The sequence below is a fragment of the Lethenteron reissneri genome, chromosome 64 (genome assembly GCF_015708825.2).
Source record: "Lethenteron reissneri isolate LAM-NWPU_2019-01 chromosome 64, ASM1570882v1, whole genome shotgun sequence".
Lineage (NCBI taxonomy): Eukaryota > Metazoa > Chordata > Hyperoartia > Petromyzontiformes > Petromyzontidae > Lethenteron > Lethenteron reissneri.
In genome coordinates this window covers 11,867,182-11,885,710 of record NC_083842.1, presented here as the reverse complement: position 1 = coordinate 11,885,710, position 18,529 = coordinate 11,867,182, and the positions used below count along the sequence as shown (strand labels likewise).

The 18,529-nt window shown below is 43.6% G+C and overlaps 1 protein-coding gene across 6 annotated transcripts; it reads left to right on the top strand.

Annotated features, from left to right (window-relative positions):
• Positions 1-896: 896 nt before the first annotated feature.
• Positions 897-13,867, top strand: LOC133359216 (zinc finger and SCAN domain-containing protein 31-like). Of its 6 annotated transcripts, none has more exons than XR_009757158.1 (6): positions 897-1,269; positions 3,008-3,439; positions 4,044-4,551; positions 4,930-5,016; positions 5,170-5,633; positions 6,480-6,600. XR_009757158.1 is itself a non-coding variant. In XM_061577664.1 (6 exons), the coding sequence occupies exons 2-6, from the start codon at positions 3,071-3,073 to the stop codon at positions 13,727-13,729; spliced, it is 1,317 nt and encodes a 438-aa protein (XP_061433648.1). In that variant the 5' UTR covers positions 897-1,269; positions 3,008-3,070; the 3' UTR covers positions 13,730-13,867. The 6 variants fall into 6 exon arrangements, 5 of the variants coding, with proteins under 5 accessions (XP_061433648.1, XP_061433647.1, XP_061433645.1 ...); XM_061577664.1 differs by lacking the exon at positions 6,480-6,600 and adding an exon at positions 13,464-13,867 and having other exon boundaries at positions 5,170-5,256; XM_061577663.1 differs by having other exon boundaries at positions 4,122-4,551; positions 5,170-5,256; positions 6,480-8,438.
• The last annotated feature ends 4,662 nt before the right edge of the window (positions 13,868-18,529 follow it).

Genomic DNA, 18,529 nt, shown 5'->3' with positions numbered 1-18,529 from the left:
TGCGTTTGTATTATTTGGCTACTGTACATTTACACGTGATATGCCACTTTGTTGAGCCATCATTTATGACCAGGACGCTTCTAAAATATAAGTTAATAGCTCAGTGGGCTTTACCCGGTAAGATAAAAAATATATAGTTACATTTAATTTTTATGTATATCTTTACGTGATTTATTTACCTTTCCTATACTTTGCACTCCTATCGTGTTTTTGTATTGTATGTATGTTGTAACGTTCTGACCTGCCCCTACTGGACATCTGTGAAAAAAAGAGCTTTATAGCTCATCGGATTTCTCCTCCGGTATAAATAAATTTTCTAGAGTTTGCATGTTCTCCCCGTGGTTCGCGTGGATTTTTCTCCGGGTCCTCCTGTTTTTCCCTCCACATTTAGAATCAACATCGCGCGTTTAGAGTTATTTGGCTACTGATATAAATTTCCACACGATCAGCCACTTCGTCGACCTATCATTCGTGTTTAGCCAGGTTCGCTTCTGCATACCTGTCAACCCGTACGGCTTACCCGTATTCTTGCACAGGGAAATTGAGTTTTCAGGTTCACACTGCGTACAGCCGTTTTAATACGGGCAACAAAAAATCTACTTGGTGACATCATTTTGTCTATTTGTGTTTCTCCCTTGTGATGGGACTTTGCAGGATGACCGTTGAGATTGATAAGGGCACGGGGTGACCAATAAGGTCTGAATTGGTCATTAATAATCAGGTAGGCACCGATAAGGTGTTGACAGATATACTTCTGAAAAATAGCTCCATACAGCTCAGTGGGGGAGCCTTAATACCTGGAAAAATAAAAATGAGAATTCTCCTATGGAATCGCCAGCGCCATCGATTCCTTTGTGGCAGCGAAGTCAAATCGGAATCGATACCCAGCTGGTTGACTTACGTGGGTAGCGTGAGGTTTACTGTACCGTTTACAGTAGGGTAACAACCATCATCTTCTGCTTTAACACAGCTCACGGTTGATTTTTTCTCCCCGTGTGCCTCTGATAACTCCATCAATAACCATAAACGCAATAGAGAATTCCCCGGTGGGGTTAAGGTGATGCAGAGGTGGGGAACGTCCGGCCCGCGGGCCGTATGAGGCCCACGAATTCATTTGGTGTGGCCCTGCCAAGCGGGACTCGAAATTCAATACATCTCAGGAGCAAACCTGCAAAAGCAGTTGCGAGTAGCAGCAACATCATCAATAGGCAGCTAACATCATCACACGCCTCGCCCAAAGAGAAGCAGTTCCAGCCATCGCATTAGGGGGTGAGTTAATTAAATGTTTGACCAAATTTAACAGGCTAATTTTTTAAGTTGGTAATTTTGTATGGCCCCGCCGATGATGTTATAAATATCCAAATGGCCCTTGGCAGAAAAAAGGTTCCCCGTCCCTCTTAACTACATTATAAATAGTGATTATTAACCATGTTATACTAGCAGCTGTTCTGCATTGTAAGAGGTGTGAATGCGATAGCAGCTGCAATAGCCCAGCTCGACTGCAATATTGTTAGAAGAATCGAAACGGTGTGTACAATGCTGCTGTCACTAACACATCTGTAGCAGCTATAAAACATTGTTGTATGTTGAACTTTGAACTTTTTTCGCGCCGTACGTAGCCAACCGTGTTAATCGGAGGTGCAGCGTTGAGTCTATGGGCGGTAGATATGTATTTTGAACTTCTTTCGCGCCGTACTATCCGACCGTGCTAAGGGGCCGTCCATAAATGACGTCACGCACCTAGGGGGCGGGGGTGGGGTCAGACATTTGTGACGATGTGTGACGAGGGGTGGGGGGGGTTTAGAAAATTGACGTCACATCAAAATGCGCAACTTTAAATAAATATAGACAACACGTTCTACTTAATTAAATAGACTTTTTAATAAATGTATTCTCCTACAACATCAGAGTGCAGCGCCACATTAAATACGCACTACAATGACAATAGTTTAAAACGATTTGAAGCATGTTTTATTTTTTGGGGGGGGGGGGGGGGCAGAGCTTTGTGACGTCATATTTGAGGGGGGGGGTGACTCTTTGTGACGCCGTGTGACGATGGGGGGGGGGGGTCAAAAATCGTCCAAAATCGCGTGACGTCATTTATGGACGGCCCCTAATCGGAGGTGCAGAGTTTGAGTCTATGAGCAGTGTTAGCCTATGGGCGGTATATATGTATATTGAACTTCTTTTGCACCGTGCATAGCCAACCGTGTTAATCGGAGGTGCAGCGTTGAGTCTATGAGCGTTGTTTGTCTCAGGGCAGTGTGTATGTTGAAGGAATAACTGGAACAAGATGTTGGGGATGAGAGGATGATGATGAGAGGGATGGGAAAATAGCTTCATAACTTCGGATTTCTCAAGAATAAACAAATTCTGATAATTCTAGATTTTAAGTTTTCGTGAAAAGTATATATTCTGATAAATGGAAGAGAGAAGGAAGGGAGCGAGCAGAAGTGAGCTGCACGAAGCGACGTTTGTTTTCACAGGAGGCGGGGAGAATGCATTCAGAATGGGGGTGGCCACGCTAAAGTCACGTGGTTTACAGGAGGCTTGAGCTGATTTAGATTATTTTCAGTTCAATATGTATTAATGTCTTGGCTGTTCAATACACTCACACTTGCCCATACAGTTACAATAGCTGCGTCACGTGTTCACGTACGTGTAAGGCACAGTGTTATATGACACAGACTAGGAAGGCAATTATAAAGTTGGATACAAAGCCGCATTAGGTACAATTCATATTTTTTTCTCTCACCGTGGTATAGAATTAACACTGGCCAAAGTCGACTTAAACACGGATCCTTTCCTTTTTAAAAGGTAGAGTGACTCTATATCTCTGGCCTCTACATGTGCTGTGCCCAAAACGTCGCCTGTTGTAAAAAAAAAAAAATTCGTTCACGCAGTGTTATTGACGAACGTCTGCAGTCTGTTTTGTTATTTGTGCATGTGCACCACTGACATTGCGGTACAGTTTCGCCCATTAACTTGTTTCATGTATTTTTTAAAGGCCGTCGCTCAACGTTATCGGACGTCCGTCGCAGGCCCAAGGCAGCCAAGAGCTGTGGAAAGTATGCCCCATTGCGCGGCGTTGGGCTGCAGCAACAGCTCCAGGAAAGTCTTTGAGGACAAGGTCTCCTTCTTCAGGTTCCCGTACACGGACCCAGGCCTCTTGAGGCGCTGGTGCCTCAACATCGGCCGAAAGAGCTGGTGGCCGAGCCGCTTCTCCCGCCTGTGCTCCGACCACTTCACGCCGGACTGCTTCGAGGCCAAGTTCTACGACGACAGGATCCGAGCCATCGACGAGAAGGACCCGGTCAAGTATCCGAGCTCCAAGACGCTCAAGAGGGGCTCTGTGCCCACGCTCTTCCTGAAAGCCCATGCCCGAGCTGTGGACCACAGGCACCGAGAGAGACCCTTGCGCGAGTGTGTGCCCTCAAAGGTGAACGGTGCCGGTCTGTTTGGATTTAATGGACAGAGTAGGGAGAGGTTCCCACCCTAAATTCCAGTTGGCAGATGTTACCTTTCCCTTGCAGATGCGGAGAAAAAGAAGCAGGATTAGGCACTCGTGTCCCGAGCCCCAACCCTAGCCATGAACCCCTGACGCCTCAACTCTTACCCCTAAACCATGAACCTTAATCCTTATCCCTAAAACCTAATCCTCTAAACCCTAACCCTTAACACTAAACCATACATTTAAACCCCTGAATTCTGAATCTTTACCACTGACACTTCTAACATTAAGCCCTAATCCCAAAACTATTAGCCCTTACCCTAAACTCTTAATCCTAAACCATAAGATGTATCTCATAACCCTAACCCGTTAAACCTACACAGTAACATAAGTAAGCGTAATTTCCGAATGTTTCATCACCGATCCCCAAGAAAGGGCTGTGATTGAATACAAAAAAAATCTTTGTATACAAATTTGAATGGACAAAAGTGTCGTAAATGCTGTTTCTTTAGCAAATACAAGGCCAGTAGCTTGTGAAAATGTATAAACAAATTAACGCATCGTAAAAGTTGTACAATTTATTTCTGCCCAGCCCATGAAAATGGCGTGCGCGGTCGCTGTACCATTGTTGGACACAACCGGGGATTTTGCGGCATGGCTGGAGGCGCAGGGCGTGAATGCGGAGGTGGCCCGGGCCATGGACTCGGAGCTGGGCATCCGGGACTATGGGGTCCTGCGCGCCTGCGTCGGGGACGGCCTCGTGCGGGCTGAGCTGCTGGCCACGGCGCGCGACCGCCTGCCCTTCGGCTTCTACGCCGTGCTGCGGCAGGTGGTGAAGGCCCTGCAGGGTGCCGAGCCCCACGACGCTGGGACGCCGCGCTGGGATGATGACGCCACTGCTGTCTCCTCTGGCGACGTGACGCTGGGAGGCCTGGTAGACGTGCTGCTTGCGCTGTTCAGCAGCTTGAGCCGAGATCTGCTGTTGTGTGCACAGAAACTAAGAGCCATGGATGATCAACAAGATAAAGCAGATTCTCCTTCATCTGCAGGAGCTAAAAGCCCTGAAGACATACCAGAAATGGATCAATGCAACGAGAATGGTATAAAATCCAATAAAATAATGTTTTTTCAACTCCGATTTTCACATGAATAAATTATTCTAGCTTGCTTACATTCTCACATTATAGACTGCAAAAGTTTAAGACAAAATGCATGCCCTTAGCTAACCATGGTTCATATTTTAGTGTCTGCATGTTCTTGAGCATTTGGTTACCTTAAACTCGTGTTGGAAGTTCCAAGTTACTTTGGTGAGAGAACAAATGCATAGTAGTGCAAGTATGACTATAAAATATATTTCATGAGGTACAAACTGAATTCTGGTTGTTTCAAAACAATTTAGTGGAACTATACATGTTAAGCATATCCATTGCAAATACATATGTTGCTGTTGCTGCTGTTATGGCTTCTGATATGTATAGATGAGCCAGAAGTGAGCTCGGCACCATCCATGGAAGACATCAAAATCAATTTCACATCGGATCAGATTAAAATGGAACCCTTTGAAGGTATACATTTCATATGATTTAACAGCCACTCAATTTGACAAGGAGTTGGTTTGGTTGGTTCAACTAAGTTGCTAACAACTGGGTAAATAAATGGTGCCCAAATTACTTGTGTCTGCATGTCATCCGTTCAACATTTGTCGTGTTATTTTCCAGAGTCCGTTGCCGAGTTTTCCGATGCTGTTCTACTTCCTCAACCATCAGAACGTGAGCCGGCAGAGCACACTTCAAGCGAGCCTCTCGGTAAGTGTGAGCCGTAGGACAACTCAAACCAAGAAAACGTGTGTGTATATATGCGGACGTGTACAACCCTTTTGGTCAATCCACTGCTGGATGAGGGCCTCCCAACATGCGAGTCATGGGGATTTATTTGCTCGTACGTCACCGTGCTGGTCAGTGGGGGTTGGTGAAGGTGGGGAGCATAGACATGGGAGGATATAAGTATGGTACAACAATAGATGTTGCTGTTCTGCCCTCTGCTGTTCATCACGTAGCCCTGTATGTCTATGGTCCCTGACTTCACCTGTCCACACTGACCAGCATGGTGAAGTATGGTCAAATAGCCCCCACAATCGACATGGCGTGGGGCGGCCCTCATCAGCCAGGAAGACGCAGCCTCGGTACGTATCTACAATATATTTATTTATGTTTTTGCTTGCATCTTTTAAGTTGAGAACATTTTAAACAAAAACTTTTAACAGGCGTACTGGTACCTTGTGTGATCCTCTGCTTGCTTATCCCTGCATTTCATTCGCTGAAGGGTCTCTGCCAACTTTAGCCTCTCGAGATGATGGAAATATTTATGTCTGATGGTGACTATGATCGCCTTGGTGTTGTGGAAATGTGTCACTTGTCAAATAAAAAGCTTACGTGCCAGACTTGTCATGAGTAACCCTTGTGCTTATTTAACAGGTATAATACCAAATTTATGATGAACAAACTAAATATTTATCATAATCTTGAAAAATAATTTTCATTTTTTTTCCATAAACCATTGTATGTAGGCCTGCATTCATTATGCGACACTCATATTCATTAGCATGTGAACAGTGCCCCGTTTGGAGACCTTTAAAATAGATTAATTTGGGAGCATTCTTTCCAGCTTATCCCAAATTCTGGCTTCGAAAGGTTTTCCTGTCCGTCACAGAGAGAGAGTTCTAGACAGAGTTCGAGACAGAGATATCGAGGAAAGTGTGGCAAACGATGTTCGCTTAAACATATTGCCTATATGGCCTCTTGTTGTAGCAGCCCCTTTTGCCCACTTCAGCAATTGTTTCTTGCTGTGGTTGTCCCACCTGATGACGGACGCTTGTGTTGCGCCCGAAACGTCGTGATTTAATTTATTTTATTTTATACCTACGTGACTTTACCGAAAGTACCAAAGAGTATGGATCCCTGCAGTCACGAAAACTTCAAATCTAGATTAACATATTTTTATGTTTGGAATGATGTGTCTTCTGCTGAAGGTCTTTTGGACGAATCGCCCGAGCTCATAATCTCCAACTTGACCTCAATGCCAGATACAAGAACAAATCTTACTTGCACAGCCGACACCCGCCCTTATCCATGGCCGTACCCATCTTTAGGTGAAACTAACAGTGAAGAAGATACAACTGCCACCACCTCTATCACTATTAACACTTCTCAGCCAGTGACGCAGCAGCAACGCTTGTTTGTGTTGAGTGACCCAATCAGGAGAACGGTCTTGGCAAACCACAGCCAGAAGCCTTTTGCCGATGAGAGCGAGATGTATGGGTTTCAACTTGCGAAATCGGATCTAGAGAGGCCCCGGCTAGAAAGCACTGGAGAAAAGCCATACCGCTGTGAGGTGTGCGGGCAGACTTACTCGCAGATTTGTGGCCTGAAGCGCCATCTGCGCATGCACACAGGCGAGAAACTCCACCGCTGCGAGGTGTGCGGGCGCGGATTCCCACAGTCGAGCAGCCTCAAGGTCCACCTGCGCACGCACACCGGCGAGAAGCCTTTCCACTGCGACGTTTGCGGAATGCGCTTCTCGCAGAAAAGTCACGTGAAGACCCACCAGCGCAAGCACATGGGGGACACGATCTAACAGCGGTGTAACAGCGGCGCAACGCGTTCAACAGAATCTTTTGAGTGTCTTGCCTGGTCGATGAATTGCCTGGTACTTAGTCCATTCCGTGTCACCAATTCATTTGCGCAGACTTATCATGCTTGTTCACCCAGGAATGGCTCACTGAGTCTCGATACTTTTTAAGGAGGGTCCTGCCAAGTTTTGACAGCAGCGGGTGGTGATGCTATGTGTAAACCCAATTGAGTAATTTGTAGAGAATTTTTAAGCATTGACATGTATTTTGGATAATAATACCAGTTATATCGTATGTTTTTTTTTAAGCTATGGGAGGAAACTGGTTAACCCAGAGGAAACCTATGCAGAACAGGGAGAGAACAAGCAAACCCCACACAGAAAAGCGCATGCGTTAGCACTCGAATCCAGTCGCTTCTTGTGAGACACGACTGTTACCAGTACAGCGTCCTGCTGCCAATTGTCTCCAATGTCACTTGGAGCTCTTGCCACGTAAAATCTGTAAATGTCATATCGCTCTGCGCTCTTTGGTTCCATCGCATCAACGGTATCATTTTTTATTTACAATGTTTCCAGGTCCCTCAAAAATGGCCGTTCAGCTTTTCTCTCCAATGCCGTGCGGAATTCAAGGCCCAGCCAGTGCAGGCAGCAATCCTTGATGATGAATGCGATGATTGGTGTGTAGACAGACCTTGTTGGTCTGTAGACAGACCTTGTTGGCATGTATTGGCATCTGTGACACACTATCGCTTGAAGAGAAGTTGCACGGTCACAAATCATGTTCAATTGACGTTTCTCTGAGGTCTGCTCACCAGAATGTTTACAACAATTAGGAGCACGATATGGAGTCCTAAGTGTTCAGTCTTCTTGGAGCTGCTTGTTTGGGCCATTATATCTAGATGTTTATTGTGCCGAAAATACGCAACAGGAGCATTTTTATGTTTTTATTTAACTTGTGGGTGACGTGTGTTCGAGTTCAATGCATTACATCTCACCTTATGCCGTAGCTATCCAGTTTGCAGGCGGTGCGACTGTACGGGGGCTTAGAGGCCGAAGGTGCCTCGGGGAAATTTGGTAAAGGGGAGAAATTGGACAGGGGCCCTAATTACGTTTCTTGCACACCAGGGCCAATGCCAACCCAAACTGAAAAGGTCTCCAGTATTTGTGAGATTTCAACACTTGTGAAGGATCTTCTTGGTTCTTTCGGTAAAGTCACGTAGAAGGGAAGTAATAAAATAATAAAAATAAAACATAATAAAATAATTCTCACGACGTTTCGGCCACAACGCAAGCAGCCGTCCTCAGGTGAAGAACATGTCTGTCGATAAGACAGAGTCTAAATGACACGTCTTAGGCTTGGAGTGTCATTTAGACTCTGTCTTATCGACAGACATGTTCTTCACCTGAGGACGGCTGCTTGCGTTGTGGCTGAAACGTCGTGAGAATTATTTTATTGTTTTATTTTTATTATTTTATTACTTCCCTTCTACGTGACTTTACCGAAAGAACCAAGAAGATGAATCCCTGCAGTCACGAAAGCTTTAAATCGAAACTTGTGAAGGAGTTTGAGGCCCATTTGGGCTACTCTCAATTAACATAGCGTTTCATGGACTCCACAAAGATGCACTTCAGGGAATCATAAAGGTCTTCCGAAGAGCTTTGACTGCCAAATTGAGATGGTAGCATGGCACCAGACATGTCTTTAAAGTAAGATTTATTATTCCTCTATTGGCATATAAACAACACAATTCGGAGAAATCACTCTGCTTAACGGTAAATGAGTAGCAAGTTCACATTGTGACATTCCAAGCTGAAGATGCTGCCTGATGAACATGAATGTAAATATTGAAAGCGTGAAATATTTTTTAAAGGATACAAATTCATGAGGGATGACTTTAAAATGTCGGCTTAACACAATGGTTTAATGGTGCGAAATAAAGACTGGTACTATTAAATGTTCTATGTTTTGCTGTATTCTGCAATAATACCCTTGTGATTTTATTGGTATTGTATATGGTATGTATTAATTCTACAGCTGCTACCGCAATTGCTGCACAATTCGGTGGACATTTATCACTTTTTGCCAAGCAATTTTTGCAAGAATATACATACTTGTAAAAATCCATATTATCCTTCTTGACTGACGGGAAAATCTTACGGTTATATTGTGTAAAATGTAATTTTAAATAAATGAGATTCATGTTACTTGTCAATGTTTTATTTTTGGTTGCACATAAAGCTTTGTTGATCACAGTGGTGAGTCCTATATGGGCAGTTCAATGCAAATCTTAAGGCCGAGTGATACATTGAGTCAAGCTTCTTCAGTACAGTACTTGGGGCTGATTTATACACGATGTCACAGTAATCAAGTACTTTAGAGGCAGTATGGTAGCTTTTATCAATTCCAAACGGAACATAGGGGGGAAGCAGTGCTTGTGTCGATATAGAAACCAATTTTAGTTTTTTGTCTTTTTTCCAATATAATCAATGTGATCTTCAAAATTCAATTTTGAATCCAGGATGACCCCAAGATACTTATAGATCTTGACTTGCTCTATTTGATCATTATTTAAGGAATCTAATTGGGGGAAAATAAACTAAACAATCGCTACCACTACGTTCTGATTATTGCTAAGCGCGCTATAGTCTTTCCGTTATTGAGGCATGACTTTGTTGCGTAAAATGTACCCCCTCCCAAGTGAAAACGAGGCAAATAAGAGTACTGTTCCGATTTTTTAAATCCTTTATATTAAGTTCACTTGCGTGCTTGCTTGCGCGCTTACGACCGTGCAAATCTTTCGGTCGTTTTTTAACCCACTTCCCGTGATGCAATCGAGCTGACATTTTGCACACAGGACTCGTTGTGCGAGACAATTAATGTTCGTGAAAATTTTTTTCCAAGATTTTACACTGTTTTGGGAAAACAAATTAAATATTTAATTACCAATTGCTTAATGGTGGCAGACAATCATCTGACCCATAGGTGGCAGCCATCTCAAGCCAGAGGACTCCAGCCGCCACGCATATAAAGGATTTATAGTGAAAAACTTTGTTTTTACGGGTTTACTTGTTTATAACATCACTAGCCCCGCCCACTTCTTTATGACCCTTGGGCTACACCCATTTAAAACTTTTAAATCAGTCTGTCTCAACAGCAGACTATGCTTTCCTAGCTAATGACGGACGTTTGTGTTGCCCCCGAAACGTCGTGACTTATTTTATGTTATCTACGTGACTTTACCGAAAGAACCAAAGAGTAGTAATAGTCTAAATACATCTTCTGATTCTGGCTTTGGTGGGCAGGTAGCGGTCACGTGGGTCTGCATCCGGGCTATTGTGAGGCGTCGAGTTGGCGGGAGGCAAGAAGAAGCTGATTGCAATCCATACTCTTGGGTTTTTTTTATTGTAATCCGTCGAAATCCTCGCACAAAGGTACTGTAATTGTAACATCGCACGTTTGTTAATGATAAAAGGTGAAACGAGTCAATATTTACGTGGAGGTTTTTTAAAAAAATCGATCTAGTTGGTCATTGTACGTTGTTTGGGCCTAGTTGGCATGAGGTGAGCCTAAGTTGGGCCTAGTAAACGCGTGGAATTTGCACTTTGTTAATATCGCCGGATTTCATTCGAAAGCAGGAGTTATAAAGTTAAAAGATATGAATGTGTGCGATCGTAATTTGTTAATAAATGTTGACTCGCAAATATGGAGAGATGATTTGTCGATTGATATCGGCAGGAGTGTTGTTTTTCGTTTGGAGAGTTTAATTCTGGGATTTCTAAGGGAAGTTACGGTTGAGAAGTGTTTATGTTGTATACTAAACTAGCTTTACTACTTGGCTTCACCCGGGACTTAATTCACCACGCCCGGCCGCCTTTGTCTCCCCAGTGGCGATGTTCACCCACCACCAGTTAATTGTTTGAGGCTGAGTCGACCTAGGGGAGGCCCAGGATTGGTTCAAATAATCGTCACCGGCCGTGTGCGTAGCGCTCACCACTACACTACAATGCGTTACGCTTCCACGTGTGCGGGTCACACGACAGATTGACGTCACTGCTCACTTGCTGTGCATAAAATATATGCATTATTGAGCTCCCCCCCCCCCCAAATCCATGTCGGGAAGTACGCTAAAAAAAATTCGATTTAAAGCTTTCGTGACTGCAGGGATTCATCTTCTTGGTTCATTCGGTAAAGTCACGTAGAAGGGAAGTAATAAAATAATAAAAATAAAACATAATAAAATAATTCTCACGACGTTTCGGCCACAACGCAAGCAGCCGTCCTCAGGTGAAGACTAGGTCTGTCGGGGAGACAGCGTCTGAATGACGCTGGCTTCAGACGCTGTCTCCCCGACAGACCTGGTCTTCACCTGAGCACGGCTGCTTGCGTTGTGGCCGAAACGTCGTGAGAATTATTTGATTATGTTTTATTTGTATTATTTTATTACTTCCCTTCTACGTGACTTTACCGAAAGAACCAAGAAGATACGCTAAACATTTTGAACAGACACATTCACGACTTCGCCTTTTTTATATATATGGAGATATTAATGTTGATTCGTAATTATAGCTTAATAATTATTAAGAGCTTATGAGTGAATCGGTTAAAATTCCTAACTGTAGATTGTGTTTATCAGAAAATTTAGACTGGAGGAATCCGATGAGCTATAAAGCTCTTTCACAGATGTCCAGTAGGTTCACAGATGTCAAGTAGAGTTACGGGATTACATTGAGAGTTAAGGGTTTGGTTAATATTCGTGGTGGTTGATACAGCTTTTGTTGTTGTACATGTAAATTTATCAGTGTGAACGTTAATGGGGATAATTCCTCTTCCGATAAATATAGCACTTGTTGCTGAGAATCAGGTAACCGATTAATAGGGAACAAGAGTCGGTGAACGGCGAAAATGGAGAGTTGTCAAGGTTGGGTCGTCAGGTTATAAACCACGTTTCAGGCTTTTGACGCAGTTTCCGGTGATGTCTGCCCCATTCCCGGTGTACAATTAAAGGCGTCCAGATTTCATTTCTACACCAGCTGTGTACACAGGCTCCGGGAGAGCGAGAGCTGCGTAAGTGGCGAAATATAAACAGGGGAGAACCATCCCTGTGCGTTCGAAGATCACGGTCAAGACAAGTGAGGCATAGTTGGGCATGGGTTTCATTCACAAACGTGCTTTTAAATAAAAATTTTTTATTAAACGTAAACAAACTCTCGATTTAAAGCTTTCGTGACTGCAGGGATTCATCTCTTGGTTCTTTCGGTAAAGTCACGTAGAAGGGAGGTAATAAAATAATAAAACATAAAAACAGGACCCTGCGGGGTGGGCTGGTAGGAACGAATAACCAAAGAATATAAACATAATGTATTATTACACTTGTTACGCCAGGAAAGCCCCACTGAGTCAAAAGGTTTTTGTAGGGTCCTGCCAAGTGTTTGCAGTAGGGGGCGATGTTGCTACACCTAATCGGACGATACGAAGGGAGAGATTGAGGCCTAGTTCTAGGCTTTAGGCCTAGCTGTAGGCTTTAGGGCGCTGTGAGTTAATTTTTAATTTAAATGTTTTAATGATTTATGTAAAAGCTTTAAATGTAAATGTTTCTATTTAAAAACATGAGGGAATGTAACATTGTTAAACATAACTCCCTTTCACACACGCGGGGGTACGATACGAAGGGAGAGTTTCAGGCCTAGTTCTAGGCTTTAGGCCTAGCTGTAGGCTTTAGGGCGCTGTGAGTTTTTTTATTTAATTTCAAAGTTTTAATTAAAAGCTATCTCAGGGAATTATTAGGGCGCTGTGAGTTTTTTTATTTAATTTCAAAGTTTTAATTAAAAGCTATCTCAGGGAATTATAAGGGAATGTTACACGTGTTTAGCCAGGAAAGCCTCATTAATTTAAATGTTTTAATTAAAAGCTATCTGAGGGAATTATAAGGGAATGTTACACTTGTTTAGCCAGGATAGCGTCACTGAGTCTAAAGGTTTTTGTAGGGTCATGCCAAGTGTTTGCAGTAGGGGGCGATGTTGCTACCAGAATAGCGTCACTGAGTCTAAAGGTTTTTGTAGGGTCATGCCAAGTGTTTGCAGTAGGGGGCGATGTTGCTACACGGACGGACGGACAAACGGACGGACGATATAATCTATTGGTGTCTGGTCCACTTCGTTCCTACCAGTATAATACAATTCTCACGACGTTTCGGCCACAACGCAAGCAGCTGTCCTCAGGTGAAGAACAGGTCTGTCGGCAGACCTGTTGTATTATTTTATTATGTTTTCTTTTTATTATTTTATTATCTCCCTTCTACGTGACTTTACCGAAAGAACCAAGAAGGTAAACAAACTCGCCGCATAAAACAAATGTAACCGTATATCTTTTACCCATCCCACCTAGATGGCGTACGCAGTGACCACCCCGCTGCTGGAGACGAGCGGGGACTTCACAGCGTGGCTGGAGGCGCAGGGCCTGAACGCGGAGGTGGCCCGGGCCATGGACTCCGAGCTGGGCATCCGGGACTTCGGGGTCCTGCGCGCCTGCGTCGGGGACGGCCTCGTGCGTGCCGAGCTGCTGGCCACGGCACGCGACCGCCTGCCCTTCGGCTTCTACGCCGTGCTGCGGCAGGTGGTGAAGAATCTGCAGGGTGCCGAGCCCCACGATGACGCTGGGACGCTGCGCAGGAACGACGCCGCTGCCTCCTCTGCCAGCGACGTGACGCTGGGAGGCCTGGTGGAGGTGCTGCTCGCGCTATTGAGCGGCTTGAGCCGGGAGCTGCTGCAGTCCGTGCAGAGGTTGGATAACGGGGACAATCGGAACCTCCAAGTGGATTATTCTTTATCAGCAGCTCGTGTTGCTTTTGAAGATGGGCCAGCAGAAATGGATCAATCTGAACAAAATGGTAATGCTAAATTGTACCCCCTTTTATTGCTTTGCATCGTGGATAATGTAATGTTACTTTACAAACTAAATGGTACTGATAATACTTTGTACCCCTTGATAATCAGCCAATGATACAGCTGTAATTTATTATTTTATATTTTGGGTGTATACAGTAGATTTCTATATGATTTATGTGTTATATATGATTCATATGTGGTTTTGGAATGGTGCAGGGGAGTCGGAAGAAACCTTAATTCAAGCCTCGGATGACATCAACTCCACCATGACTACGAACCAAATAAAAATGGAACCCCCTCAAGGTACAATTTTTTACTTGTTTCAATAATTGCAGGATTTTTTTAGATGTACTTAATTTGTAGGTAGAGTCCAGTTTATAACAACTAGCGCTTTATTTCGTGCCAAAAATATTTTTGCGTTTGTTTCTTAGATGTTATTTCGGCCCATTGTTTTTTTCAGTTACGATTTCCAATTTTGTAAACCCTTTTCTGCTTCCTCGAGCACTGGAGCAAGAATCAGGAGAGTTAACTTTGAACGAGCTTCATGGTTAAGTGCTGATTGCTGATGTTTTAACACAAATCTGGTATTGGAAGATCACGAAGTGCAAATACCACCTCCTTGATCCTCTGCTAATGCATTGGTTTGAACCATCCTTGTGCAATTCATTTTTCTCACGTGCAGTAGGAATGATGTGTCAAGGGTTCAATATAAAGTCATGCCTCCAATGAGTTTATAGTAAATATTGTGTTGCCAGCTGCTAGATTAGTTGCATTGAATATGTATACAATAAAGTTCATCACAAATAGATAGGTTATATATATAACACATTTTAAAACACTTATTGCATCCCAACAAGGCCATTATCTGATGTTGCTTAGCCTGATATACATATGCACGAATGCAAGATATATTTCATTACAGGACTTTTGTTATTAAAAGGTTTGTTCACATTAGCCCTCCTGTTCATTATGACTAATTAAATCGGTCGTAATTGGCCAACTGCTCGGCCTGCTGAATGCGATGTCCACGTAAAGAAAAAGAAAAAACTCATTAAACTTCTTTTACACATTCCAAAATTACAATTAGGAATGCTGAAATGTCACCCTGAATCAACGCCCGAGTGATTCCAATAAATGACTTCACAAAGCGAATTTTACTTATGTAAGAAATGCAGGATACACTTTGAAATAGTTTTTATCCTCAAAAGGATTATTCACAATAATGGTCTTAATTTTTTATATTACATTTAAAAAGCTAGTAGGCATTTTAAGCTAACCTTGATTTATTTAAAGATTACTTGGTATAATACAGGGTGCTTCAGAAAATGTTTTACACTTCTGATCATTTTTAACAATACCACAAGAAATGTGCCTCCGGGATTCTGGAGACCACCTGGAGAAGATTCCAGGCATGTGTTGACAATGATGGCGAACAAATGGAGACTCTTTGACTTTTTGAAGCTATTAACATACATTTGTTATCATGTTACAGTGTATTATCCGTTCTTTTTCCATTAAAACGACAGTCCCATATAAGTGTTAAAAAATTGAATCAACCTGTACAATAAATGTGTATAGTTTAAATGTGGGCTCTCGCTTTAACTGTTTGCCTTTAACCCACACATTTAAGTTGTGTTACTTTCCACAATCAGTAATAACACTGTACATTAGTGTAAATAGTGGAAGTGTTTAAATGTATATGTACAATGTATTAAACTGGTTTGTTTTCTAATGAAGGTGTGCATCTCTTGGACGACCTCCCTGAACTTGAAATCGAGAACGTGACCTCACTCTGCCATGCAAGAGAAAACCTTACGTCCCCAGCAAATAATGGATCCTATTCACAGCAGACAGCAGCTGAATACACGGTGAAGAAACGGACGCTGCTGATTCTGTTGATGAGAAACCGTTTCCATCAACAATGCAGCGTCGCTCGATTTTGCGGAGAGACACGACCGGGACGGGGGTCTCAGAAAGCCAGAATCCCTCCGTGAACGTGGGCAAGCAGACGTACAGCTGCAAGGTGTGCAGCATGAAATTCTCCAAAAACGACGATGTGAAAATCCACATGCGTACGCATACGGGCAAACGGCCTTACAGCTGTGACGTGTGCGGGAAGCGCTTTACCGCAAGTGGCCAGATGATATGCCACCAACGAATGCACACGAGCGAGAACACGCACTGCTGCACGGTGTGCGGGGGGCGCTTCTTGAACAAGATCAGCCTAAAAAAACACCGGTGCAAGAGTGAATGTAGCAATAATAGCACCGTTGGACGAAGAAAACGCGATTCCGTTCTGTGAAGGGACCCATGCAAACGAGTGGTGAACATGCCTGAGAGAATGACTATCGTGGAGAGAGGAAGTGATGAAATAAGCTGATTTGTTGGAGCAAGACAGATTGTTGCACCACAGTGGATTAAGTGGTGTTGGATTATTTATGTAGTAGCATTGCATGTGAACTCGTGTTTGAGCTCTCACTTTAAAACAGCACATTGGTAAAGTATTGGTGGGAAAAATATACTTTTGTATTTTGAATAAAACCACTGATGAGTTTTGTCAATATTCCTGCAGGGTACTTTATTGGTTTACAACAGAGCCATTTCTGTTAAATCGAGTTTGAAAACATCTAAAATATTTCAGTAAAGTAATATTAACGTGTATATTTTTTGCATGACTGGAAGGGAAACGCTATTTTTTTATTTAAGACACTGTAAATAAAACATTGTTTTACCGTTTGAAAGACTCGTAAAACTACGAGCCTGAACACATTGCAAATAAACTGACGTTTTTACTATCATGTAATGCTATTTTGATGTCGAGGTGTTGTGATGATTTCCATCCCGTTATTGTTTGTAAATGAAGCCACCAAAATTAACACAACAGACATTCCACTAATCGTGCAGTATTCGGTGTCTGGAATATCACCTTGGTATGTATTTTATTAATGATGAAAACTATGTTCCATACTATAATTGACATACATTTAAATGCCTTCTCCAAGATGACCTCGAGCACAGACTAAAGCAATAAATATCCCCTTTTAACCCATCGGCTGCGCATCTTTATTGGGGTACATCATTTCAGCAGCATCGTTTCAAAACAAGTAAAACCCTGGACTGGTTTCGATATTGCGTCTGATGGGCAGAGCCAGGCTTGCTTAGGCCAATGCTGGTGAACGGCCGATATTACAGGCAAGATATGTGCAGACAAGCTCTTACAACTTGTCAGCTGGATCCCCTTTCATTACCAAGCCGCGTGAACTTTTTCCAGGACTGGGCTCTGACGGGATACTCGCTTTTATGAAAAACAGTAGCCTGGTATTTCTTAATCATCACAATGTTCGATGGGCATTCACTGTAGTCGAGCACTGGGAGGTAATGCACATTTATACAGGTAAGAACAACAGGCCCACCAGGGATTATTTGTCGTGCATGGCCCTGCTCCACCAGAGCCCTCCCATTGGCTCTGGGGCGTCAACCAATGGGAGCGGTGGGTTGGGGGGAGTTGTTTTGGGGGGGGGCACCGCCGCGACTCGGGCCAATGAGGAGACGGGCGATGTTTCATTCACAAAATGGAACTGAAGGAGGGTGGCTCCGTTCATAAAATGGAAGCCTTGAAAAGAAAAAAGCGGATCATTTTGCCTCGTGTTTCAACATTCCCAGCCTTAAGGTGATTCAGTTGGGGGTGGGAGGGATGGGGCTGGATGGGGAGGGGCTGGGTGGAGAGGGTGGGGCTGGTTGAGGGGTGGGGCTGGGTGGGGTTGGTCACCCCGTAGTGCCTTTATAAAACTCAACGTTTAACCTACACACGACATGATACACTACACTTATACAGGTAGGAACAACAGCTTCAATACTGCCCACCAGGGATTATTTGCCTGTCTGTCGTGCACGAATGCGCTGTCCAACCAAGTTCCTACCTGCCCACTCCGAAGGAACGTGTTTTCGGACGTCTTTTTTTTATTGCTACTGTACCCAACAAGCACCACGGATCTCCCTTGTAAAGTATCCGGAAAACTGGATAAACTGGACCATTCGAGTAATAGCCGCGGTTTGCGACGTTAAATCCCTTGCCTGGTATACAGGAGGTCGTGGCTTCGATCCCAACCCTGACGCCTGCTGTATATTTGGAGCTTGCGTGTTCTCTCTCTCCACGTGGTCGCGTGGATTTTTCTCGGGTCCTCCGGTTTTCCCCTCCACGTTTAGAATCAACATCACGCGTTTTAGAGAGTATTTCACGACTGCTGATATATTTCCACGTGAAAAGCCACTTCGTTGGCGCTATCGTTTGTGAGCCAGGTCGCTTCTGAAAAAAAAAGCGCTGTAACTCAGCGGGCTTTACCTGGTCAAATAAAAAAAAGTTAATACTGGAAAAAAATAGTGTATTACTTTACTTTGGTACTTTAGTCAACTGAACTCTACTCGGATCGCCGCGGTCAAATCGCCACAGGCCCTACTCCGGCTTCTGCTATCGGCTTCAGTTTAAAGGGACATTAACAGTAACAACGTTAAGAAAAGCAACATAAACAACAGTAACAACATTAACAGCAGAAGCCAACAACAACA

Coding starts and splice junctions, on each gene's coding strand:
- LOC133359216 (XM_061577661.1), top strand. CDS start 3,071: ATGCCCCATTGCGCGGCGTTGGGCTGCAGCAACAGCTCCAGGAAAGTC. Junction 3,440..4,043: donor GCGAGTGTGTGCCCTCAAAG/GTGAACGGTGCC, acceptor ATTTCTGCCCAG/CCCATGAAAATGGCGTGCGC. Junction 5,017..5,169: donor TAAAATGGAACCCTTTGAAG/GTATACATTTCA, acceptor GTTATTTTCCAG/AGTCCGTTGCCGAGTTTTCC.